General features: G+C 37.0%; 1 protein-coding gene across 1 annotated transcript; it reads left to right on the forward strand.

Moving 5' to 3' along the window:
• Window positions 1–334: 334 nt before the first annotated feature.
• Window positions 335–10,780, forward strand: LOC101989276 (selection and upkeep of intraepithelial T-cells protein 8-like). The gene is made up of 5 exons (XM_013348499.1): window positions 335–419; window positions 2,870–3,217; window positions 3,555–3,857; window positions 8,033–8,158; window positions 10,647–10,780. The coding sequence occupies exons 1-5, from the start codon at window positions 335–337 to the stop codon at window positions 10,778–10,780; spliced, it is 996 nt and encodes a 331-aa protein (XP_013203953.1).
• The last annotated feature ends 10,697 nt before the right edge of the window (window positions 10,781–21,477 follow it).

The raw sequence follows: 21,477 nt of genomic DNA on the forward strand, positions 1-21,477 counted from the left end.
TTTAGACTGCCTGTTTTTGTTTCATAGATGCATTAATTTACTTTAAGTATTTTTTTCCACTGTTTGTTAAATACATTTACTGGGGGTAGTGCTCACTTAGAAAATTTGGTCAAAAGGTTAAAGTAAGCACAGAGTGTAAACTAGAGGGGTAATGAGTTCTCCTCTGATCAGAAACATGTGTGATAACAATCTCTTTTTTCCAACACTGTGAAATTTATTCTTAATGGAACTTTAAGGTTGTCTCTTTTCAAAATTATGAATAAATTGTGTGTATTTAGACAATCAATACTTCATATCTCATTGTTTCTTCCTTGTTCTATTGACCTTTTCAGATATGATGAAGCCCACAGACTCCTGTTTTTCTAGATATCATATGTGCTTCACTTTCCTGCAAGTGATAGCATTAGCATCGACTTCTCGTAAGAATACTTACTTTTCTTTAATCCATTTCAATTATGAAAATGATGCAAGATAGACTTCTAGTGTCCAGTTTGTCATTGACAGAGATTAACAAAATCACTTCTTTGCAATATCAAGTAAAATAGTCAAAAAGGGACCAACAACTCTTCTTAGATTAAAAAAGGAGTGAGATTACAGGGTCTACCAACTGTCCCTAAGCTAGAGAGCCAGAAAGAAGCACAAGTCTACCTACCAGGTCAGGAATGTCTTAGAAGAGAGGAAAGATCTGAGGAAATAAGTGGTAAACAAGAAAAATATGAGCTGGAATCGCTGAGTTACTAAAGCCTCAATGTAGAATGATTTGAACCAGAAACACCCCATTATTGGTAGGCACTGGTGGTTACTTTTTACTTCCCATGATTTTACCAGGTTCTAGTGGTTAGAAGAGAGTGATGGAAAAAGTAACCGTTCTGAAATAAGTTCACCTTAATTAGTTCTGCATTCGATATGAACTGTTTTCCCACAGAATTACCTGTTGAGTTTTATTCCGTGACTGAACTGACCTGGGAGAAGGAAGGGTAACACTGAACTCAAGTCACCTCTTTCTGTCCTGTCTTTCTTAGAAGACAGAGACCTTGAGAAGCTTCAGGAAGGGTCACAACCCAAAGGCACAGGTTCACTTACAGGCAGAATTCAACTCATGAAACTGCAGAAAGTTTCCTCTCTCTCCCCAACACACATCACATATTAGTATTACACCATTAAAACATACCATCTAGGTACATTGATCTTAGTATATATCTGTCTTCCAATAAAACTTTCCAGGACACACTGAGAATTAAAACCATAGTACATAATGGCAGAGCAAGTGAAAGCACACAGAGATTCTGGAATTGTCAGGCTAGAAATGTAATACAACTATGATTAATATTGTAAATGATCTAATGGCAAAAACAGATAAGAAGGAAGAACAAAAGGATACTATAAGCAAACCTAGAAATTCTTAGAAAGTAATGGAAAGAAATCTTATATATAAAAAGCACCATTGCAGAAATCAAGAATTTCCTCTTTTAAGGGTTCATGAGTAGACCGAAAGCTCAAACTTGGCAAAGAACATCTGACCTTGAGTATTAGTCATAGAACTGTGTAAACAGAAGAAAGACTAAATTATTGCAGAGAAAAATCTAAGAATTCTGGAACGAATGTCCTCTTTCAAAATAAAGTAAAAATGACAAAAAGCTTGAAAACAATCTGGATGCCACCTCAGTTAGGAAGTGGTAAGGTTTTAACTTTAGGAGAGTTACAAAAGTAACTAACCACCTCTGCCTGCACTGTGTGATCAGAGGCAATAACCAAAGATCAGAGCATAGCTCTCCAATAGTTAGAAAATGGGGTTGTTTGTGCCTATCCTAACTCTCACAAGTTACCAAGGCTGCCCTGGAGATCATGGAAAACTTCTGAGTAATAAACTAAGGGCTGTGGGGGTTAGGTGGTACTGTCGACTACAAATAACAATTATCCAAACCTTCAAATGAAGTTGTAGGTAATTACAAATTGGTTTTGAAGTTTTTCCTCAAATGATCCACATAGACTGTTAAACAGTGAGATTCAATAATTGAAAATTGATGAGACTTTAGCTGCTCTGCCTTCAACATTGTACGAGTGTTTTGCTGGATTCATGGCGTTCTTGGAGAAGAGTGAGGTATGAAGTGGTGTGTAGTTGGAGGAACTACATGCATGGGAGACAATTCTGGAAGGACTTTATCTTTGTCCCTTTGACTCTCAGTGCTTCTTGACAACAAGAAATTGTGCTTCAGATTCTCAGGTCGACATTCTGTCTCAGTGGGGCTGAGAAACAGTGGGAAAAAAACCTACCACGAAGTGAAGCCTCTGCTACCAGGAATCAAAGCAATATTTTCTCATTAAAATTATTTTCTTAGGTATTTTGTCAATATATACTATCACGGAAACTGACAATCAGCCTTGTGTAGGTTTCGGAATTCCAACACAGTTCTACCAGACAAAGTTTCTTCCATACAATTCATAAGTAGTGAAACAGATCGCTGGGGATTCCTACTTCACTAGAATCTATTTTAAAGAATGAGCTAGGGGCTGGAGAGATAGCTCAGTGGTTAAGAGCACTGTCTGCTCTTCCAGAGGTCCTGAGTTCAATTCCCAGCAACCACATGGTGGCTCCAAACCATCTGTAAAGAGATCTGCCACCCTCCTCTGGCATGCGGGTATAAATGGAGGCAGAAACTTGTATACATAATAAATAAATCTTTAAAAAAAAGAATGAGCTAGCATTAGTATTAAAAAATATTGAAAGATAAAAAACAATGTAATCAGAGTTGAATATTTAGATTAGCTGAGCCTTGGGGGCAAGATTTGATATGTTCTTCTAAGAAGTGTATGGCAACAAGGTCTTGTTAATTTCAGATTGATTTTGATTTTCAATTTTTCTCCACAGAGAATCTGATGGTGACCACTCCCACTGGACATTTGGTGGCTAGGGTAGGAGGCCAGGCCGAGCTCAGCTGCCAGGTGTCCCCACCACGCAGTGTGGAGTCTATGGAGGTGCGCTGGCTCAGGAGTGACAATTACAAACTTGTTTATCAGTACAGAGGTGGCCACGGGGTAAATGGAGAAGCTGCACCTGAATATGTGAATCGTACAGAGTTTGTGAAAGAGGCCATTGGGAAGGGCAGAGTGGCGCTCAGAATTCATAATATTAGAATTTCTGATGAAGGACCTTACCGATGTTTATTTAATGATAGAGGTTTCAGTGATGTGGTCAGCATGAACCTCAGTGTGGCAGGTAGGTTGTTTGTGGAATATAGTATACCACTGTCCTTGTGCCCAATAAACTGAAATAGTTGAAAATTGTCTTGGTGGTTTGTTAAGGCTTTTTCATATTTAAAGTTTTTAAAATAGCCAAGTAATGAGTAAAAGTCACACATCTATCTCAAAAATACTTTATGCAGAAAATAGACATCGTATAGTAGGAAATTAGCCTAATTTGAAAATAACGGATGGAAGTCAACTCGCTTGTGTTATTAGACTACAGAACATATTATTGAGGCTTCTTTTTCCCAACCTGTCAGTCCAGTTTTAGTATAATCACCATGCTTTTATCTTCTTGTCCTTTCCACCAGCACTTGGATTGAAGACACAAATCCATGTTGAGAGTCCTGATTATGATGGACCCAGTGTGGGTTGCTTTACAGAGGGGTGGTTCCCACGGCCCCGAATGGAGTGGAGAGACAGTCAGGGGGAGGTAGTGCCATTCTCTTCCATCTCATACTCCCAGGACGAAGACAGATTTTTCCGCATGAGGATGACTCTTCTTCTCAGAAATCAGTCACAGAAAAGTATCACATGCTGTGTTCTAAACCCTCTAACGGGTGAAGAGAAGCAAACAAATCTCATCCTATCAAGTAAGTACTCAGTCATGAGGGGTTAATTGTTAACTTGAAAGTACACAGAATAAACCAATCTCCATTAAAGGACTTACTGCCTTGCAGAGCATCCTTTGATTGTATCTCTCTATCATTGATGCTAGTTTTGGTAAGACAAGTGCTAAGTGTAGTGGATTGAAAGAAAGTCAAAGAATGGAAATTTATAATTAAGCATATATTAGAACTCTAGAGACATATCTCAATAAATTATCTACTTATGTGTAAGTTTAATAAGATGCTAATTCAGTAACATAAAAATGGTATTGATCATTTTGAACTATATTCTCTTCTTAGAAAAAATAACCATACTCTATGGGTTTTTATAAATTCTAAGTCATTAGGACACATTGATTATTGTCACGTAGATGTTCTCTATAGTTGCCTCAAAATCAGGTCTACCAATGTGTAGTTCTGAGTCAGGTACAAAAACTGGGAAAGGAAAAAAGGAAGTGAGAGAGGGATGGAGAGAGATAGGAAGGAGGAATCAAAGAGAAAGAAATGGAATGAAGAAGAGGAGGAAGAAGGAAGAGAGAAGGAAGGAATAGAGGGAGGGAAGGAAAGAGATGGGGTGAGAAGAAGATATGGAGAAAGGGTGGGATGGAGAGAGATGGAGTGGGAGGGAGAGAGGGAGAGAGAGAAGGGGGAATGGAGAGAGATGGAGCAGGAGAAAGATAGGAAGGGAGGAGATAATGTTAGGAAGAGTTGCAGGACATGAACCTGCTCTCCTGGCAGCAGCTTCTTGGTCTGGTGTGGCTCTTTAATATATGCATCTTAAAAATGTTCTCTTCTTTTTTTTTTCACAGATGCCTTGTTTGAGAATAACATGAAGAAATTAATTTACATTTTCCTTTCAATACCATTTTTTTTATCTTCATTTTATTTTTTAGCTTTTTACTTCATGAAATCAGGTAACTGATCCAAAAAGGATAGAATCATTAAAGCATTTTCTACCTAACTTTATTCCTAAGTAACAAGTAGAATTTAGTTAAAATTAAATGATATTCATTTCCTGCTTTTATGCACAGCTTACTTCTTATTTTACAGCTGTTGAATTTACATCTCTCAACTCTGAGAATGCTAAAGCAGTTTTAGTTTTAGGGATAAAGATCACTATGAATAATTTCCTGTGCTTTTTCAGATCCACAGTTAATTTTTATATCCCTTAAACACAACACACTGAAGCACTAGACAAAGTACTAATTGAAACACTAAAATAAAAGAGGTCTTCTTCTTCTTCTTCTTTTTTTTTTAAAGAAATGTTATTTCCATCACAATTAAGTCACCTTCTGTCACCTCAAGCTTCTGAGTAATTGATGTATGTGAGCCTTATTCTAGGGTAGATTTAATGTGATCACAAATTCCAGAATACAGTTTTGTGGGGACAGTGTGTGTGTGTATGTTATATGTGTGTGTGCATATGATGTGTGTGAATATGGTGTATGTGTGTATATATGGTGTGTATGTGTGTGTTTACATGGTATATGAACATCATTGTGTTCAGGTGTTGGACCTGTGCTTCTGCTCTCAAATACCAGAGATGAACTTTGGGCTTTCTACTCTAACCCTTTCAATTTTATTCTTTTAAAAGAAGGTCTCTCACTGAACCTAGAACTAGGCTGACAGCATGAAAGCCCAAAGATCCACCTTTTCCGCCACCTATAGCACTGGATTTATAGGTGCATATGCAGGCACACCCAGCTTTGCTATTTGTTTTAATGTGGGTGATAAGTTGGAACTCGGATCTTCATAATTTCACAGCAAATGCTTGCCCTCTGAGCCATTTCTCCAACCCCTCATATTATTTTTAATGTTCTACTTTTGAAGCCTTAGTCTTGAGTAAATTAATATGAAAAGAGGTAGGTACTTATATACATCAATAACTGCTTTACAACCAAATTCTTCTCTCTCATTTTATAGAAACTAATTGTATGCACCATACTCTGTAATGAACAATACTTATTTATAAGAACAACCTTTGGGACTGGGGAGATAGCACAGCAATTAAGAGCACTGGCAGGTCTTCCAAGGACTTGGGTTCAGGTCCCAGCACCCAAATGATGGCTCACAACCGCCTTTAACTCCAGTTCCAGGAAATCAGATACCATTTTCTAGCCAGTCTGGGCATCTTGCATGCAAATGATGCACAGACATACATGTAGGCAAAACACCTATACGTATAAAATTAAAGGAAAAGAACAGCTCTTTTCTAACTCCAATGACAAAACAAAATTTATTGTTCACTATAGAACAGAGTAAAGCTGCTATATGGAGACACAAGAATTCAGAGGCTGAGTAAATAATATAGCAGAGAATAGCAATTAGATAAGTCACCAAGAAATCTGAGACCAGGACTGGAGAGATGGCTCAGAGGTTAAGAGCATTGCCTGCTCTTCCAAAGGTCCTGAGTTCAATTCCCAGCAATCACATGGTGGCTCACAACCATCTGTGATGGGATCTGGTGCCCTCTTCTGGCCTGCAGGCAGACACACAGACAGAATATTGTATGCATAATAAAGAAATAAATATTTTTTAAAAAAAGAAATCTGAGACCAAAGTGATGAAAGAAGGCTACAATTTATCATTGATTCAAAGATAATGTGACTCAAAGGAAAATTTGAAATCCATTCATTCTATTAATTTATCTCATCCATAGACTCCTAATTAATAAATCATATTTAGAGGATACTTCCTAATGTCAAATATTATAATAATCAGTTTATTGAGTTTATCCAAATGATTCCTGAAAGTAGTTCTGTTGCTGTCATTAGGGTGAGGATACAGTGGATTACACAGATTACAAAGGACAATGCTAAGAATAGCCTACAGGTATGTTTGGCTTTAAATTTCATGCTATTACTACCAGTACTTAGTGCTGTTTTAACTCCGTCTTGGTGGCTGTGACTTAATCTACTGCTATTTGAGCCACGAAAAGCAACTCCACAGTTACCTGCCTGCTTCTGGCAGTGGCCAGGCCACATAAGCTGCAACCTGGGAGGAATGCTGTTCCTGGAGGCATCAGCTCTGTTGCTGCCACTAAAGTAGCTTTAACTCAATCTGTATCATTCTATTTATAAATAAGACTTGAGATTCAAAGGTTGGAGTGAGAATATGCTAGCTCAGAGAGGCTAAGTAGCAACTATTGAATCTTCTCTCCGTGCTGGCATCTCCCAAAAAGCATGTTCTTCTGCTCCACCAAAATAAAAAATCTTTGCCATTCAAAATCCATCCCTGCTACTTCCAGTGCATCTGTCTCTCCTAGATGCCCTCTGAGGCTCTATGGTTACTTTCTGTCAACAAGAAGCTGACTCAGCCTCCTGACCCCAGGTTTATTTTACTTAGTTAAAGCAAATGCAGACTTGGAGACCACCGTGTGATTAAATATCCCCCGACAATTTGGTTTCAAGTTTCTTCTTGTGCATCTTCCAGACTGTGGAGACCACTTAGTCATTAAAATTGTCTATTCGAAGATGGTAGTGGGAAATTTATTCTCTTTTGTTTTCAGATAACTTTTACATGTTATGTCCAGTGGTGATTCTGGAAACATACACACACCCAAAAGTTCTGATTCCAGATACTAAAAGTAAAGTCGAAATTGTGTTCTTTTCTAAAATATATTTCTAGTTACTTCAAAAATCTCATTCATCCTTTTCTGGAAGGTGATATGAAGATTAACTATCCTGTGGATACATATTCAATAATTTATGAAGAAACACTTGTGTACTGTCTGTTCAGCTTAGGAAGTGGGTCTCTGAGCAGGGTCCTAGTAGCTCAAAGGTGAGAGCGTTTTACTGACACTGATGAAAGAACCAACCACTTCAGTTCTTAGAATCTGTGGGTCCAATTAAACCCCCTCATTTTAGCTAATGTTATTCTCACAGCTACTCTTGTCCAAGACTGAATCTGACGAGGACTCCTATGAGCTGAGCTGTCTCAAGGCCCCACAGTCATTGATTTTGTGTTAGGTTAGGTTGTTATGATCAAAAAAGGAAACTTCTGTTATCTCTGGTAATCTTACAGCCAACTGAAATGCCTGATACAAAAAAAAGTCTGCTGCTTCCGTTCTATTTAGTGAGTATGAGTGGAATCATGCTGCTCACCTTCTCATGCACTTGTCCTTGGGCGACTCTCTGACACTGCTAAGCTCCTTTTACTAATTCTAACTCTCTCTGTTCTAGGACATGAATCGGGATGTAAAAAAAAGTTGAATATATTAGACATAGCATCAATGATCTTACAATTCCTGTGTTTTATAGTCTTCTCTGGAATAATCTTTTATAACTATCTGCAATTGCGGAACAAAGGTAAATAGTATTAATGGTGATAGAATATCTCTGGTCCTCTTGTTTTCAGAGATGTAAGTCTCTTTGGAATTGTTTAGTTATGCGAAACTTACATCATCTCCAGAAGCATCCATGGTTTGGGTGTAATCTCAAAGGGTCATACTCTAACAGAACGATATGGGAGGCAACAGCTAAAGCTTCCCGTGCTTTCAGCTGTGTTAGCGACCAGATCCTTCTGCTCCTGACACAGAAAAAAAAAAAACAAAGCTTCAGAAAATATTGTGGAATCAGCTCGTGTTTACTTGCCATTTAATAATCAGTATACATATGTGGCTTATGATTTAAAAATTTTAGCAGTTTTTATCTCAGAATCTGTATTGAAAATATATGAATTTCTATTTCATTCCAATAATAATATTTCATTAATATGAAATGTCATGAGCCTTTTAAAACTAAAATCATTCTGTAGATCTATTAAGTATGAAATAAGGTCATTATTTATAAGCAGAGTTTATGATTAATAGAATAATACTAAAATATGTTTTTACATTTGACAATATTTTATTCCTTAAAGGCTTATAAGGGAAATATGTATAGAGAATTGTTAACAGCAATCAGCGCAAAATGAGACTATGTACTAATATGCACATTTCTTCCAAACCACAAAAAAGGACTTCGTAGTCACTGTGGTTCCCAGAGGGTCTCTCATCATTTTCTCTTTTTCCTACCACTTGCTAGAGAGGCCTCAGATCATAGAATGCTTAGACCTGTACACTTCTATGATTCCTGTCCAAAGTTCTTCCTTAGAATTTATGAATCCAGGAAATAAATTTTCCTATGCTTTTATCACCAAAAGCAAACAATTTACATTTATATTGGCAGTCAAGTACCCCGAAAAATAAAGCAACTAAGACATAATTACTCTAAACATCTTTGTTCAAGTAACTGCTTATTATAACTTCTGAAGATTCTGCAGGAGAAAATGCTAGAAACAGAGACACAATACAGATCATCTCAGCCATTTCAAGAGTCATAAATATTCAGTTTCTCCTGATTATAAGAAGTTTGCCAGCCTTAATGACTACTGTAGTCAGCTATTGTGGACAGAATAATAAATTGAGCAGGATCATGAGTTGGTGCATGGACACCTTTACAAGCAACTGATCATGGTATCATTTCCCATATCACTAACATTGGGTAAGAAACCCATGAGCAGGCAAGAGTCTGAGACACACCCACTCCCATTCTTAGAAGATCCATAAAACCCCCAAGCCAAACTATCACAGCATGTGTGTAAATGGCCTAGTACAGGCCCATGCAAGCTCTGAGATTGCTGCTTCAGTCTCTGTGAGACCCTAGGAATGAATCTTGCTTACTTGTTTTACTTGTGCCATCAAACCTTTAGATCCTACAATTCTTCCTCCACCTTCTTCTACAGGCTCCTCTGAGCTTCACCTAATGTTTTACTGTGTGTCTCTGTCTCTGCTCCCATCAGCTACTGCAGGAAACCTCGCTGATGATGATTGCTCTAGGCATCCATCTATGAATATAGCAGAATATAATTAGGAATCATTTCGTTGACTTTTTGTTGGTCAGTCATGAATGGTTTTACCCTAATCGGAGCTTCATTTGTACATGCCCAAATTTGTTTATATTGTTGGATAGTTTCTTGAAACTGTGGTTATGGACCCCCATTTTCTTCCTAGTTGTCATGTGGAGACTAAATTGAATTAAAAATGCTTTCAGTGAGACTTGGCAAACAATGATGGACCAGGCATCTTTCCATCTTACATCACTATGTTTCTTCTTTCTGAATCCAGCTAGTGAAAGTCTCTGCATTTAAGAATTTATATAATTAGATTGGGCCCACCCAAATAATCACAAATAGTCTTCTTATTTTAGGATTTATAACTTTAGTTACATCAGAAGACTCCTTTTCCCATATAACATATCTCAAATGTTGAGGGAGTATGTGTAGATATTTTGGAGAGCAATTCTGTTTGCTACATTATGGCCTCCAAATATTTATCTGTCTTTTAAACACAAAATTCATTCAACCCACTCTGAGGTTCCCCTAAATTTTCATACAACATAACATAAATTCAAAGTCAGCAATTACAAATAGTTAAGAAAGGATACAAGATACCTAATTTAAATAGTTGTAAGAATTTATTCAATCAGTCCATTGTAAATAGCAAAACAATGTTTCTACAGACTAAATTATTTTTCTTTTCATCCTCCTCCTTCTTCCCTCCCTTCCTTCTTTCCTTCCTTCTTTCTTTTCTTCCTTCCTTCCTTTTCTATTTTGATACAGGATTTCTTATGTAACAGAAGCTCAATTCAATCCTCCTGCCTCAGCCTTCTCAATGCTGATTATAGGCATCTATCACCACATTCAGCTCTGAAGAATCCTAAGAAGTTGTAAAATGATATTAAATGATATTGTTTAACTTGTCTTGGTCTAATATACACAGCCTCATTAATTTTCTATTTTTTTAAAATTTCTTAGTTTCTATTTCAGATCCCTTATTTTCTTTGTACAATAGTTGGATGGCAAATATGGCAGAGGTGGTAGCTTTTCTGGTGATAACTTTCAGCCTTACAACCATAGCGTTATTATGGATGCACATAAAACGTAAGTAAACAAGAAGAGTCATTATGTTAAGATAAACACAGACCTCTCACCTCTTGCATGTCTTGCTTTATAATTTATTATTTGCCAAGGTTTACTTAGTTTCTCAAGAGAGAAGAGAGATTAATACTTAGACTCAGCTTTTATTATGTTATATGTTAGTATTTTGAAGTCAAGTTGTAGCTTTCTCCTGCTTGAGTTTTTACTTCAAGTGTGCAATAAAAAATAAAGGGTATGGACTGTAAAGATTAGTGGTTAAGACAACTGGCTGCTGTCTGGAGGACCTGGGTTTGATTCACAGCATTCACATGGCAGCTGACAACTGTCTGTCATACCAGTTCCAAGAGATCTGATGCCTTCTGACCTCCATAGTGCCATGTAGTGCACTGGCATATATGCAGTCAAACCTATCCACACAGAAGAATGGCATAAGTTTGAAGACATTTTTAAAGTGGTCGGTTTCTTTTGTTCTCTTACTAACAGCAGGCAGAATCCCCGTGTTGCTGAGATATTTTTACCCCTTGCTTCAATGAATGAACCAATTTGTTTGTTGATATTGTTAAAACCTTCCAAAAATATAGTGGTTGCCTCTCCAAAGATATGTTGATGACATTATTTTCTACACAGATCATTTTGCCCCATCCATATATTTCATGAATTGAAAATTGTTACAACTTAGTCCTCCTTGGATATTCTTTAACAGTTTTGCAATATATGTTAAGAAAGTTCACTGTTTTCCATTTTTGTTCTGTCAGAGAATTTAAGGCAATAGTTAATAAGCTAGAAATGACACAGATTTTATCATCAAAATGTTTCTGTTGTAATGAGAATCAGCGTGTTTTCAGTTGTAAATGTAATGTAATGTAAATGTAAAATTCCTCAATATTTCTTTTATTCAGTTGGCAATTCATATCATATTTAATTTCACTGCTTTTCTCACTAGAATATCTCTAAATTAATATTGAATGACTAATGCACATCAATAAATATTTAAAAATATCAATGTATAAAATCTTGAGGTGTTTTGAATACATAAGTTGACCCATCCCAAATAGTTTCTCATTAGAGTAAAAGAAATACAAAGATTTTAAAATACACTAAATCAATTGAATCTATAAAATAATTTGAGTACTTTTTCTTTCCCTCAAGTACGAATAAGGAAAGATAAAAATATGAATATATACAAAGCATACAAAACTAAATTATTGAAATATTAATGTAAAAATTATAGTGTAGTTGCACATTAATGAGTATTTAAATGATAGGATGTGTAATCACAGCTGGGTCTCTGAATCTACATATTGTAACTCCCCAGATTACATCAACTGTAGATCAAAAATATTTTAAATTTTTAAAATATTTTACTTGACTGGAACACCAACCCTGTCACAAAACCTTTCACCTACAATCTGTCCTGCCTGTAAGATGTGCTGGGCAATTGTGGGTGGCACAGAACTTGAACCAATGAGTGTTCTAACCAGGGGCCCAATTCACAAGAGGAAACACATACCTAACATTGCCTGGATCCCCAAAACCAAGGGCTGGATAGACCAGAGACCTAGGATAAAACCAAAAATGACTGGCAAGATACAGTGAATGAAATGATCCCTAATGGTAGCCTTCTGTATCGTAGATTGGTGTCGTGATGGGAGCAAATGCAACACTCAGAGTCAGCACTACAGGTTTTCCTCCCCCAGTAGCTCCCAGTTGCCCCTCTACACAGGCTTTTCTAATTTTTAGCTCTAGTTGACCAGCATCAAATATTCTAGCAAAGCAATATTTTTCCTTATTATTTCTGTTATCTTGTTAATCACAGCTTATTATTCAAACCCAGCTAACTAGAACCACAGGATCTTAATTCAAAATTACCAATGGCCCTGGTAGAGTCTTTAATATTGCCTCTGAATTTTCAAAAGCCAGGCCTCCATCTTCTGCACTGCTTCTCTCATTCTTTCAAGTTCTACATAACACCCCTCTGAGCTCTTAACATTTAATGGTTCTTCTAGTTCAAGATCCAAAGTACTTCCACAAACTTCCCCAAAACATGTTCAGAGTTGGCACAGCAACACCACACTCCTAGTACCAATTTGCCTTAATTAGGGTTTCTTTTGCTGTGATGAAAACCATGACAAAAAGCAGGCTGTGGAGGAAAAGGTATATTAGGCTTATATGTAGAAATAGGAGCGGCGGGCTGCGTCCCGGCACCCGGCCGCCCACATGGCTAGCTCTACCCGAAATAATTACACGGACACTGTGTTCATTTAATCACCGCTTGGCCCTTTAGCTCTAGCCCTTACTGGCTAATTCTGATATCCCGATCAACCCATCTCTAATAATCTGTGAGCACCGGTCTTAGTGAGCACCGGTCTTACCGGGAGTGTATCTTCCCAGGAGCGGGGAGCATGGCGTCTCTCTGAGGCATCTGCTCCCGAGAGCAGAGCTGTCGAGTCTGACCTCACTTCCTCTTCCTCCCACCTATGTTTTAACCTATCAGGACAAGCAGCTTCTTTATTTAATTAACCAATGGCCTTCCTCCATCACTTATACTTTAGCATTGTTCGTCACTGAGGGAAATTAGTAAAGGAATTCAAGCATCATAGGATCCTGAAGGCAGGAGCTGATGCAGAGGCCATGGAGGGGACCTGCTTACTGACTTTCTTCACATTGCTTGCTCAGCCCAGCATCTTATAGAACCCAGAACCAACAGCCCAGGGATGGCACTACTCACCATAGCCTGGGTTCTCCCCCATTGACCACAAAATGAGAAAATACCTTACAGCTGGATCTCAAGAATGCATTTCCTCAGCTGACATTCCTTCCCGTAATGATTCTAACTTGTGTCAAGTTGCCAGGAAAACCAACCAGTACACATGTCTTAGTCTACTTCTGGACCATAGGAAAATGGGTAGATGGAGTTTGTGTCCCTCCCTATAAAGGAATTGTAGCAACATGGTCCTGAAACTAATATTCCATGATTATCAGCAGAAATCTCTATATTCATGGCTTAGCCAATGATTATCAGTATCTGGTACTATCACAAAAACAAAGATTATGCTGTTAATGGAAATAAAATAGCTAATCTATCTATTATATTCATTTACCTATTATAGCTTCTGATAAAAGAACTTGAAAGATCATAATTTATCCTGTGTTCTAGCCTTATTTACAGGAAAGAGAAAAAGAAAACATGAAACAAACACCAGAAATGTAGTCAACAAAATTCAGACTCCTGCTCCAGATTCTTCAGTGAATTTGTTCTAAGATAAAAGGATGAGAGAAGCTTCTACAGCTTAAGACAGATGTAAAAGAATACCCAGTGCTATTATTTACATTTTAAGTGCCCTCCAAAAGTCCAAGTGGTAAAAGCTTGGTCTCCAGTGTGGTATTATTGAAGGACAGTGAAACCTTCAAGAAGTGAAGACCAATAGGTGGTCTCTGGGTAATTGTGAGCAAACACTCAGAAAGATAATGGGAAATTAGCTTCATCTTATTTCTTTATTTTGTTTTCTAATCATTGTATGAGTGGTTTTACTCTGCCATTTACTCTTTCCATGATGTACTGCCTCCTGTCCAGAGGCTCAGAAATAACAAGCTTTCTATACATTTACAGGGGAAATAAAGAGAGGTAGGGAAAGGGGGCGATTTACCCTCAAAGTGGGTGTTTCTTTTGAAGTCTGAAAATGAGTACTGTCATCTGCCTGACCTTACTTCTTATTGAGCAAGTACATCTACGACTGCTGCTTCCATCCTTCTTGTCCTTCAAATGTAGACCAAGCATCAGTAACTTCCCATGGAACTTCCAGAACTCCCACTCTGTGTTGGGACTGCAAAGGCATCCAGTCATGGATTGGAAAATTAATGGATTCTCTGCTTCTCTAAATCCTATTGCATAAATCAAATCAATAAATTGCATTTTACAATATACACATATTCTGTTGGTTCTCTTCTTATTGTATCTTATAGGGTTCACAATGTTTTGAGCCTGAAATGTTTTGAGCATGTTGAATTCCATTGTCCAACAACTCAAGAAAGAGTTACTCATTCCCGGTACTGGGCATTTTATTTATTGTCATGAAGTTTCTAATTGGGGAATTGTCCCCCAATTAAAGGGTAGCCCTATTTATTTTTGACCTCCCACTAGCAATGAATGTTTGTGCCTCTTACTTCACATCCTTGCCAGGATGAGCTGTCATTCATTTCTTTACTGACAAATGTAGTTGAAGGGTGTAAGATAAAATCCAAAAGTAGTGTTGATTTGCATTTCCCTGATGGCTAAGGCTGTTGATCATCTCTTGAAGTGTTTCACAGTTATTTGAGTTTCCTCTTTGAAAAATATTTGTTTTGATCTGTGCCCCATTTAGGGTTGGGCTATTTGCTTCGTTGACATCTAGATTTTTAATTTATAGATAGATAGATATAGATATATAGATATTAGCCATTATCAAATGTATAGTTGATAAAACCTTTGTTCAAATGATAATATTCTTTGCTATGCAGAAGCTCATCAGTTTCAAAAAGTTCCATTTATTAATTGTTGTTCTTAGTTCCTATGCCAAAGGAGTTCTGTTTTGAAAGTTTTCTCCTGTTCTATTGAGTTCAAGACTATTCCTCACTTTCTCTTCTATCAGATTCAGCTTTTCTGGACTTATGTTGAGATCCTTGGTTCATTTGAAGTGAAGTTTTGTGCTGAGTGATAAATATGGGTTTGCTTACATTCCTCTACATGCAGCCATCCAGTTTAGCCAGTTATCTTTTAAAGATATTGTCTTTTTTCCAGTGTGTATTTATGACTCCTTTATCAAAAAGTAGGTGTCCATACATGTGTGGACTACCTATGTTTGGAATTTCTTTTTTTTTTAAATATTTATTTATTTATTATGTATACTGCATTGCTTCCATATATGCATGCAGGCCAGAAGAGGGCACCAGACCCCATTACAGATGGTTGTGAGTCACCATATGGTTGCTGGGAATTGAACTCAAGACCTTTGGAAGAGCAGGCAATGCTCTTAACCTCTGAGCCATCTCTCCAGCCCTGTTTGGAATTTCAATATGATTTCGGTGATAAATGTGTCTGTTTTGTTAAAATACCATGACGTTTCGAGACCAGCCTGGTCTACAGAGCTAGTTCCAGGACAGGCTCCAAAGCCACAGAGAAACCCTGTCTCGGAAAAAAACAAACAAACAAACAAACAAAAATACCATGACGTATTTATTCTTGTAGCTGTTTAGTACAATTTGAGATGGAGAGTGCTGATGCCTCCAGCAGTTCTTTTATTATTCAAGAGTGTTTTAGTTATCCTGGACTTTGTATTTCTATACAAAGCTAAAAATTGTCTTTTCAAGATCTATGCAGAAATATTTTGAAATTTTGTTGAGATTTGGAATTTTATTTAATAGATTGCTTTTGTCAGAATGAACATTTTTACTGTATTAGTTCTATTGACCCATAAGCATGGGAGATCTTTCCATCTTCTGAAATCTTCTATATCTTTTTTCAATGTCTTAAAGTTTTATCATACCTTCATGTACTTGGCTAGAGTTACCATAAGACATTTTATATTATTTGAGACTACCATGAAACGTGTTGCTTCCCTGATTTCTTTCTCATTACATTTATTATTTGATTATAGGAAGGCTGATAATTTTTTGAACTTATTTTGTATCTGACTACTTTACTGAAAGTGTTTATCAGCTTCAAGTGTTTCCTGATCGTATATTTGGATTCACTTATGTATACCATTATAATATGTGCAAAACGTACTATAACTTCTTTTTTTTTCTATTTGTATCTTTGGTATGTACATTTTGTGTTTTTAGTGTATAGTATGGTATGGCAAATTTCTTTTCTAGTCTGATTTATTTGGTGTTCTATATGCTTCTTGAACCTTGATATATAATTATTTTTTTTAGTTAAAGAAATTTTCATCTATGATTTTGTTAAAAATTATTTTCTGTGCCTTTGACCTATGTTTATTCTCCTTTTTCTATTACTATTATCCATAGGTTTGTTTTTTTCATAGTGTCCCAAATTTCTTTGATGTCCTGTTCCTGAATTTCTATGACCAAAACATCCAATTCTTCTATCTTGTCTTCAATGCCTAAGATTCTCTCTTCTATCTCTTGTGTTCTCTTAGTTCTCTTTTGCCTCTGAGGTTCTTGTTTGAGTTCCTAAATTTTTCACTTCTAATTTTTCCTCAGTTTAGGTGTTTATTTATTCTATTTCTACTTTCATGTCTAAGAAAAGTTGACTTCATTTTCTGCCACTGTGTTTTCACAGATTTCTTTAATAGATTTCTTCACTTTCCCTTTCAAGAGCTTGAACATACTCATAATAGCTATTTTGAAGTCCTTGTCACGTGCTTCAGCTATATTTCATTTCTCAGGACTTAAGTAGTAGGGTCATTGGTCTCTATTGGAGAAATGTTTGTTTTGGCTATTATTGGTGTCTAAAATCTGGGTTTAGGATGGCTTTAATTTCTAGATGCTGACATTTATTTGTTGTTGTTGTTGTTGTTGTTGTTGTTGTTTGAGTGTCCCATTCCTTGGTTTCCATTGTCCTCTCTGGTTCTTAGGACAGTATGGTGGCTGTAAGTTTTGTGTTGGAAAAGCTTTTGAAATCCTTCTAGTAATTAAGGTCCAGTAATTAAGGGTCCTGAGTAGAAAGTAATTCTACATTAATAAATGGAACTAGAAAGCGAGCCCGTAAATGTCCGGTGTATGGAGGAAAGTTGGGTGTGTTACCGGGATCTGCATAGACCCTCCTTCTGTAACATGTGGTCTGTTACAGAGCTGATGACAAGGCTGCTACAGAGCTGATGACAAGGCTGCTACAGAGCTGATGACAAGGCTGGGAGACTGGAACTGGAGACTTGTGAGAAAGTGAATATTGCCTACACGATTTCCTTGCCATCATCCCCAGTCTGTTTCCAGGGCCGACCTTGGGAGTTGGCAGAGGAGCAAAAGGGTGGTGTGGTTGAGGTAGGCTGGTGGAGAAGTTCTGCATGAAATGGGGAGAGGAAAGTAGGGGAGGTCGCATCAGGTGGTTTGCTTCAAAGCTGAGGGTGAGCCTGGGGGATTGGAATTGGTGGAAAGAAGGGAGAGTGAAGGTCTCCTACCTGATTGTTTCCAGAGAGTTCCTAAGGCGGCTGTGACAAAAGAATTTTTATTTATTCTTAAACTTTCAGATAAAAAATAAAATCTAACAATTGTTACATTTTTGTCTTTATTTTGATGAATAAAGTTGAATATCTTTTTTTTAAAGTTACTTTTCCCCTGAAGCATTAATGATGCCCTAAATCCTTATTTTTTTTTCCATTGGTAAATATTTCTTCCTTACTTTTTTATTCATTGAATTTGTTCTCTGGTAATTTTATATATGTCTGTAGTACATTATGATTAACTAATCCCTTTTTCTCTTGCTTCCTTCCTACCCTGGTCAGTTTCTCCTCTTTCCACTAGGTTCCTTTTCCATGTTGATTTTGTTGTTGTTGATTTGTGGCCTACTGAGAGTAATGAGGGCCATCTGTGTGATCTATTTCTGTAGGACCCAACCATGATGAGCTCAGTAGAGGCCTGAGTCTTGGTAGTTTTCTCTAAGGCAATACCTGGTTGCAAGAAAGATCACAAACTGAGACAACCCAGGCACCACCCAGGAGAATACCATTCAAAGGAAATTCCTAACGTTCCAACCATTATAGATAGGATCACCTGCCAGCACACTCCCTGCTAATGTAACTTTTCTGGGTCTTGCCTTTAAATAATGCCCTCCAGAAGGGCGGGGTACCTCCTCTTGCTGTTGTGCTGAGGAGGTCCCTGCCAGCTTATAAAAAGCACTCAATAAACCTTGCTTTTACATTTCAGTGAGTAGGTTTCCTTGGTGGTTTGGGGGTCTCCACAGAATGGGCATAACATCCCCTGGATTTTGATGAGCTCATCCATGGGTATACATCTGAAGATAATCTTTCCTCTCTCAAAATCTTTCCATAAACTACAGCTCAGCAAAGGTGGAGCAACAGTTGGCAGGTCTAGTCTGGTAGAGACCCAGAACAGGCTAACTCAGTTGCTATGTATCTATGATTGCACTGGCTAGCTTGTATTCCGACAGTAACACTTTACCTCTCTTCACATTGTCTTCTAGTTCTTACACTCTTTCTATTTTTTCTCCTACACTTTCTTTAAGGTAGTAGTTAAGTCTTTGTAGGTAGTTTAGATACACTGATTAGTACAGTTTGGCACCACGTCATCAATTTAGCTAAACAGCAGTGATAAACTACCCCATAGGACACCTGACCTTCCCAATAACTGTTTGACAATATTTACAATGACTTGCTTGAAGTCACTTCTGAGGGGCACACTTGAATCCTGGAGATTAGTCTGTTGCCCTTAATGGCCATGCCACTATTACAGCAGTGGGCACATCTTGTGTGGTGTATTGATATTTTAATTCACAGATAAATTAGACCTTGATTCCTTTTCTCCACAGACAGAATCTTCTGTCATTTTGAGAACTAGCTAGCATGAAAGAAGCTTCTAGCCCAGTTCCATTTTGACTTATTTATTTCTTGCAACCATTGTGTGGGTGTCTTTAGCCATCGGATCTTATAATTATGTTTGCTGGGCAACCAGTTAGGCTTTTAGAGAAGTCTTTGATATTAAGAATTATGTTTGAGCACTATTATATCTTGTCTACAATTTTCTTACAAGGTAATAATTTAAAATTTATTAAGTATATTTTGGAGGTATATAGAATTCATTTGCATTTATTTTTATTTTATTTTGTGAATTATAAATCTCTTCCACATATTTATAATATGCCCTTAATTTTCTTCTAATTGACTTTTTAAAATTTTTATATATACCCAGAGTGAATGCTAACCATATCCAAGCCAAATCTTCCCCTCACTCCCTTCAAGCCACCCCAATACTTTCACATCTACCATTTATTACCTTCTTTTTCTAAGGTGGATTAGTACCATATGCAGGCACATGGGTGTGAGACTATCCACCCACTGGAACCTGGGCAACCTGCTAGCAGTCAACTCTCAAGAAAAATGTTGCCCCTCCTCCAAAAGTTATTGCTTGCTAATAAGTTTCACAGTTTATTGGTGGGGCTTCATGAATTGGAATGTTGACTGCCTTAATTCTATGTAGTTCATCTACTGTTAATTATAGCTGCTTAATTCATGAGTCCAACAGACAGGTTGTGTGAGGGATACAGCATTCTACAACACTCCTCCCCATGCTTCAGCTCTTGCATCTATTTTTTTTCTAATATACCATTCTAATATGTACCCGAGCCCTTAATAACACTGGTAAAAAAAAATGCTTTATTTGGGGTTTAGACAAAAACAGTTACTTATTCTCAGCAGTTGACAAGTTATAATCCTCTTAATTGATTGTTGTCCACTGCAAAAAGATGCTTCTCTGATGAAGACAGAAAGCAGCATTAATCTATGATAATAAATGTAAAAATATGTAGCAGTTTACACAACTCCATATAACAAAACAATGGTAGTAATTTGCCACTGATCTATCACCTCCCCAGCCACAGAGTTTTGACCAGGTTTATATTACCAAGCCTAGTATTCTCTCCTGTAGCACAGACTTCAAACACAATAAGGAAATGATGGTTTTCCCCATAGACAGTCCTGTCACTATTGCATAAGTAGGTGCATCTTGCTTGACTCATTATTGAGACATGCAGAGTCCACTGCTGGGCAAGTCCATTGATGACTTTTCTGCCCAATAACTTTCATAGAAATTCCATCACCATGAAAGCTATCCAGCTTGGAGAAAGCTTCGAGGTCAGTTCCAGTTTGATTTTGCTTTGGTCTTCAGCAAAGATGTTTTATGTCTCTAAAAATAAGGACTTAGCATCTAGCTATTATAAAGGATGATGACTTTTAAATTTTAATAAACTTGGGGCTAGAAAGATGTTTCATCTCTTAGAGCAGCTGTTGCTCTTCCAGAGGACCTGTTTCTATTTCCAGCACCCACACAATAACTCAAAATCATCTGTGACTTCATTTTCCATAAGATCTGATGCTCTCATCTGGCCTCTACTGGCACCAAGCATATACATAGCATACATATACAAGCAAAATATTCATGCACACAACATAAAAATAATACTTTTTAAAATTCTAATAAACTTTATTATCTTTAGCACTTTCTTGTTATTGAAAATCTGTGAACTGAATGAATAGAATAAACAGGTAACTGTACTTTTCTATAAGACAGGTTTTACCTTAATATTTAATATCTTGACTTGGTATGGTCTGTTCACTAAACCTAAATAAATGTGGATAGGTTATCACTAATTAAAATTCAAATTCATATTATTGTTCACTCATGTTCCATCCTGAGTCTTAACACTTTGTTGTATTGATAAGATAGATAACGTTTGCTTATTAACCTTACATTGCTTCTCTTAAAACTAAGACCCATTAATGCAAAAGTCCATTATGTCAAATTCATACTTTTGCATAGCTTATTATTTTCAATATGTTACAAATAAGTTGGTTTTCATTTACTCAGTGCCATAATACTTTGCATACTGTGGAGGTTGCTTCTAACACATGCTAAATGAAGACATGACGAACTCTGTCACTGTGAAAAAAAACACAAAAACACTGAGACTTCTGATGATGCTAAAAGTTCTCTGCCCATAGAATTTCTTCTGTGCTGTGGAGATCCCCCTCTCTTA

This window comes from Microtus ochrogaster, chromosome 10 (genome assembly GCF_000317375.1).
Source record: "Microtus ochrogaster isolate Prairie Vole_2 chromosome 10, MicOch1.0, whole genome shotgun sequence".
In the NCBI taxonomy this organism is placed as follows: Eukaryota; Metazoa; Chordata; class Mammalia; order Rodentia; family Cricetidae; genus Microtus; species Microtus ochrogaster.

What these genes read in the sequence shown, in the direction of transcription:
- LOC101989276 (XM_013348499.1), top strand. Translation starts at nt 335, where the DNA reads ATGATGAAGCCCACAGACTCCTGTTTTTCTAGATATCATATGTGCTTC. An exon ending in CATGAACCTCAGTGTGGCAG is followed by an intron (nt 3,218 to 3,554) that starts GTAGGTTGTTTG and finishes CCTTTCCACCAG; the next exon opens with CACTTGGATTGAAGACACAA. An exon ending in TCTGCAATTGCGGAACAAAG is followed by an intron (nt 8,159 to 10,646) that starts GTAAATAGTATT and finishes AAAATTTCTTAG; the next exon opens with TTTCTATTTCAGATCCCTTA.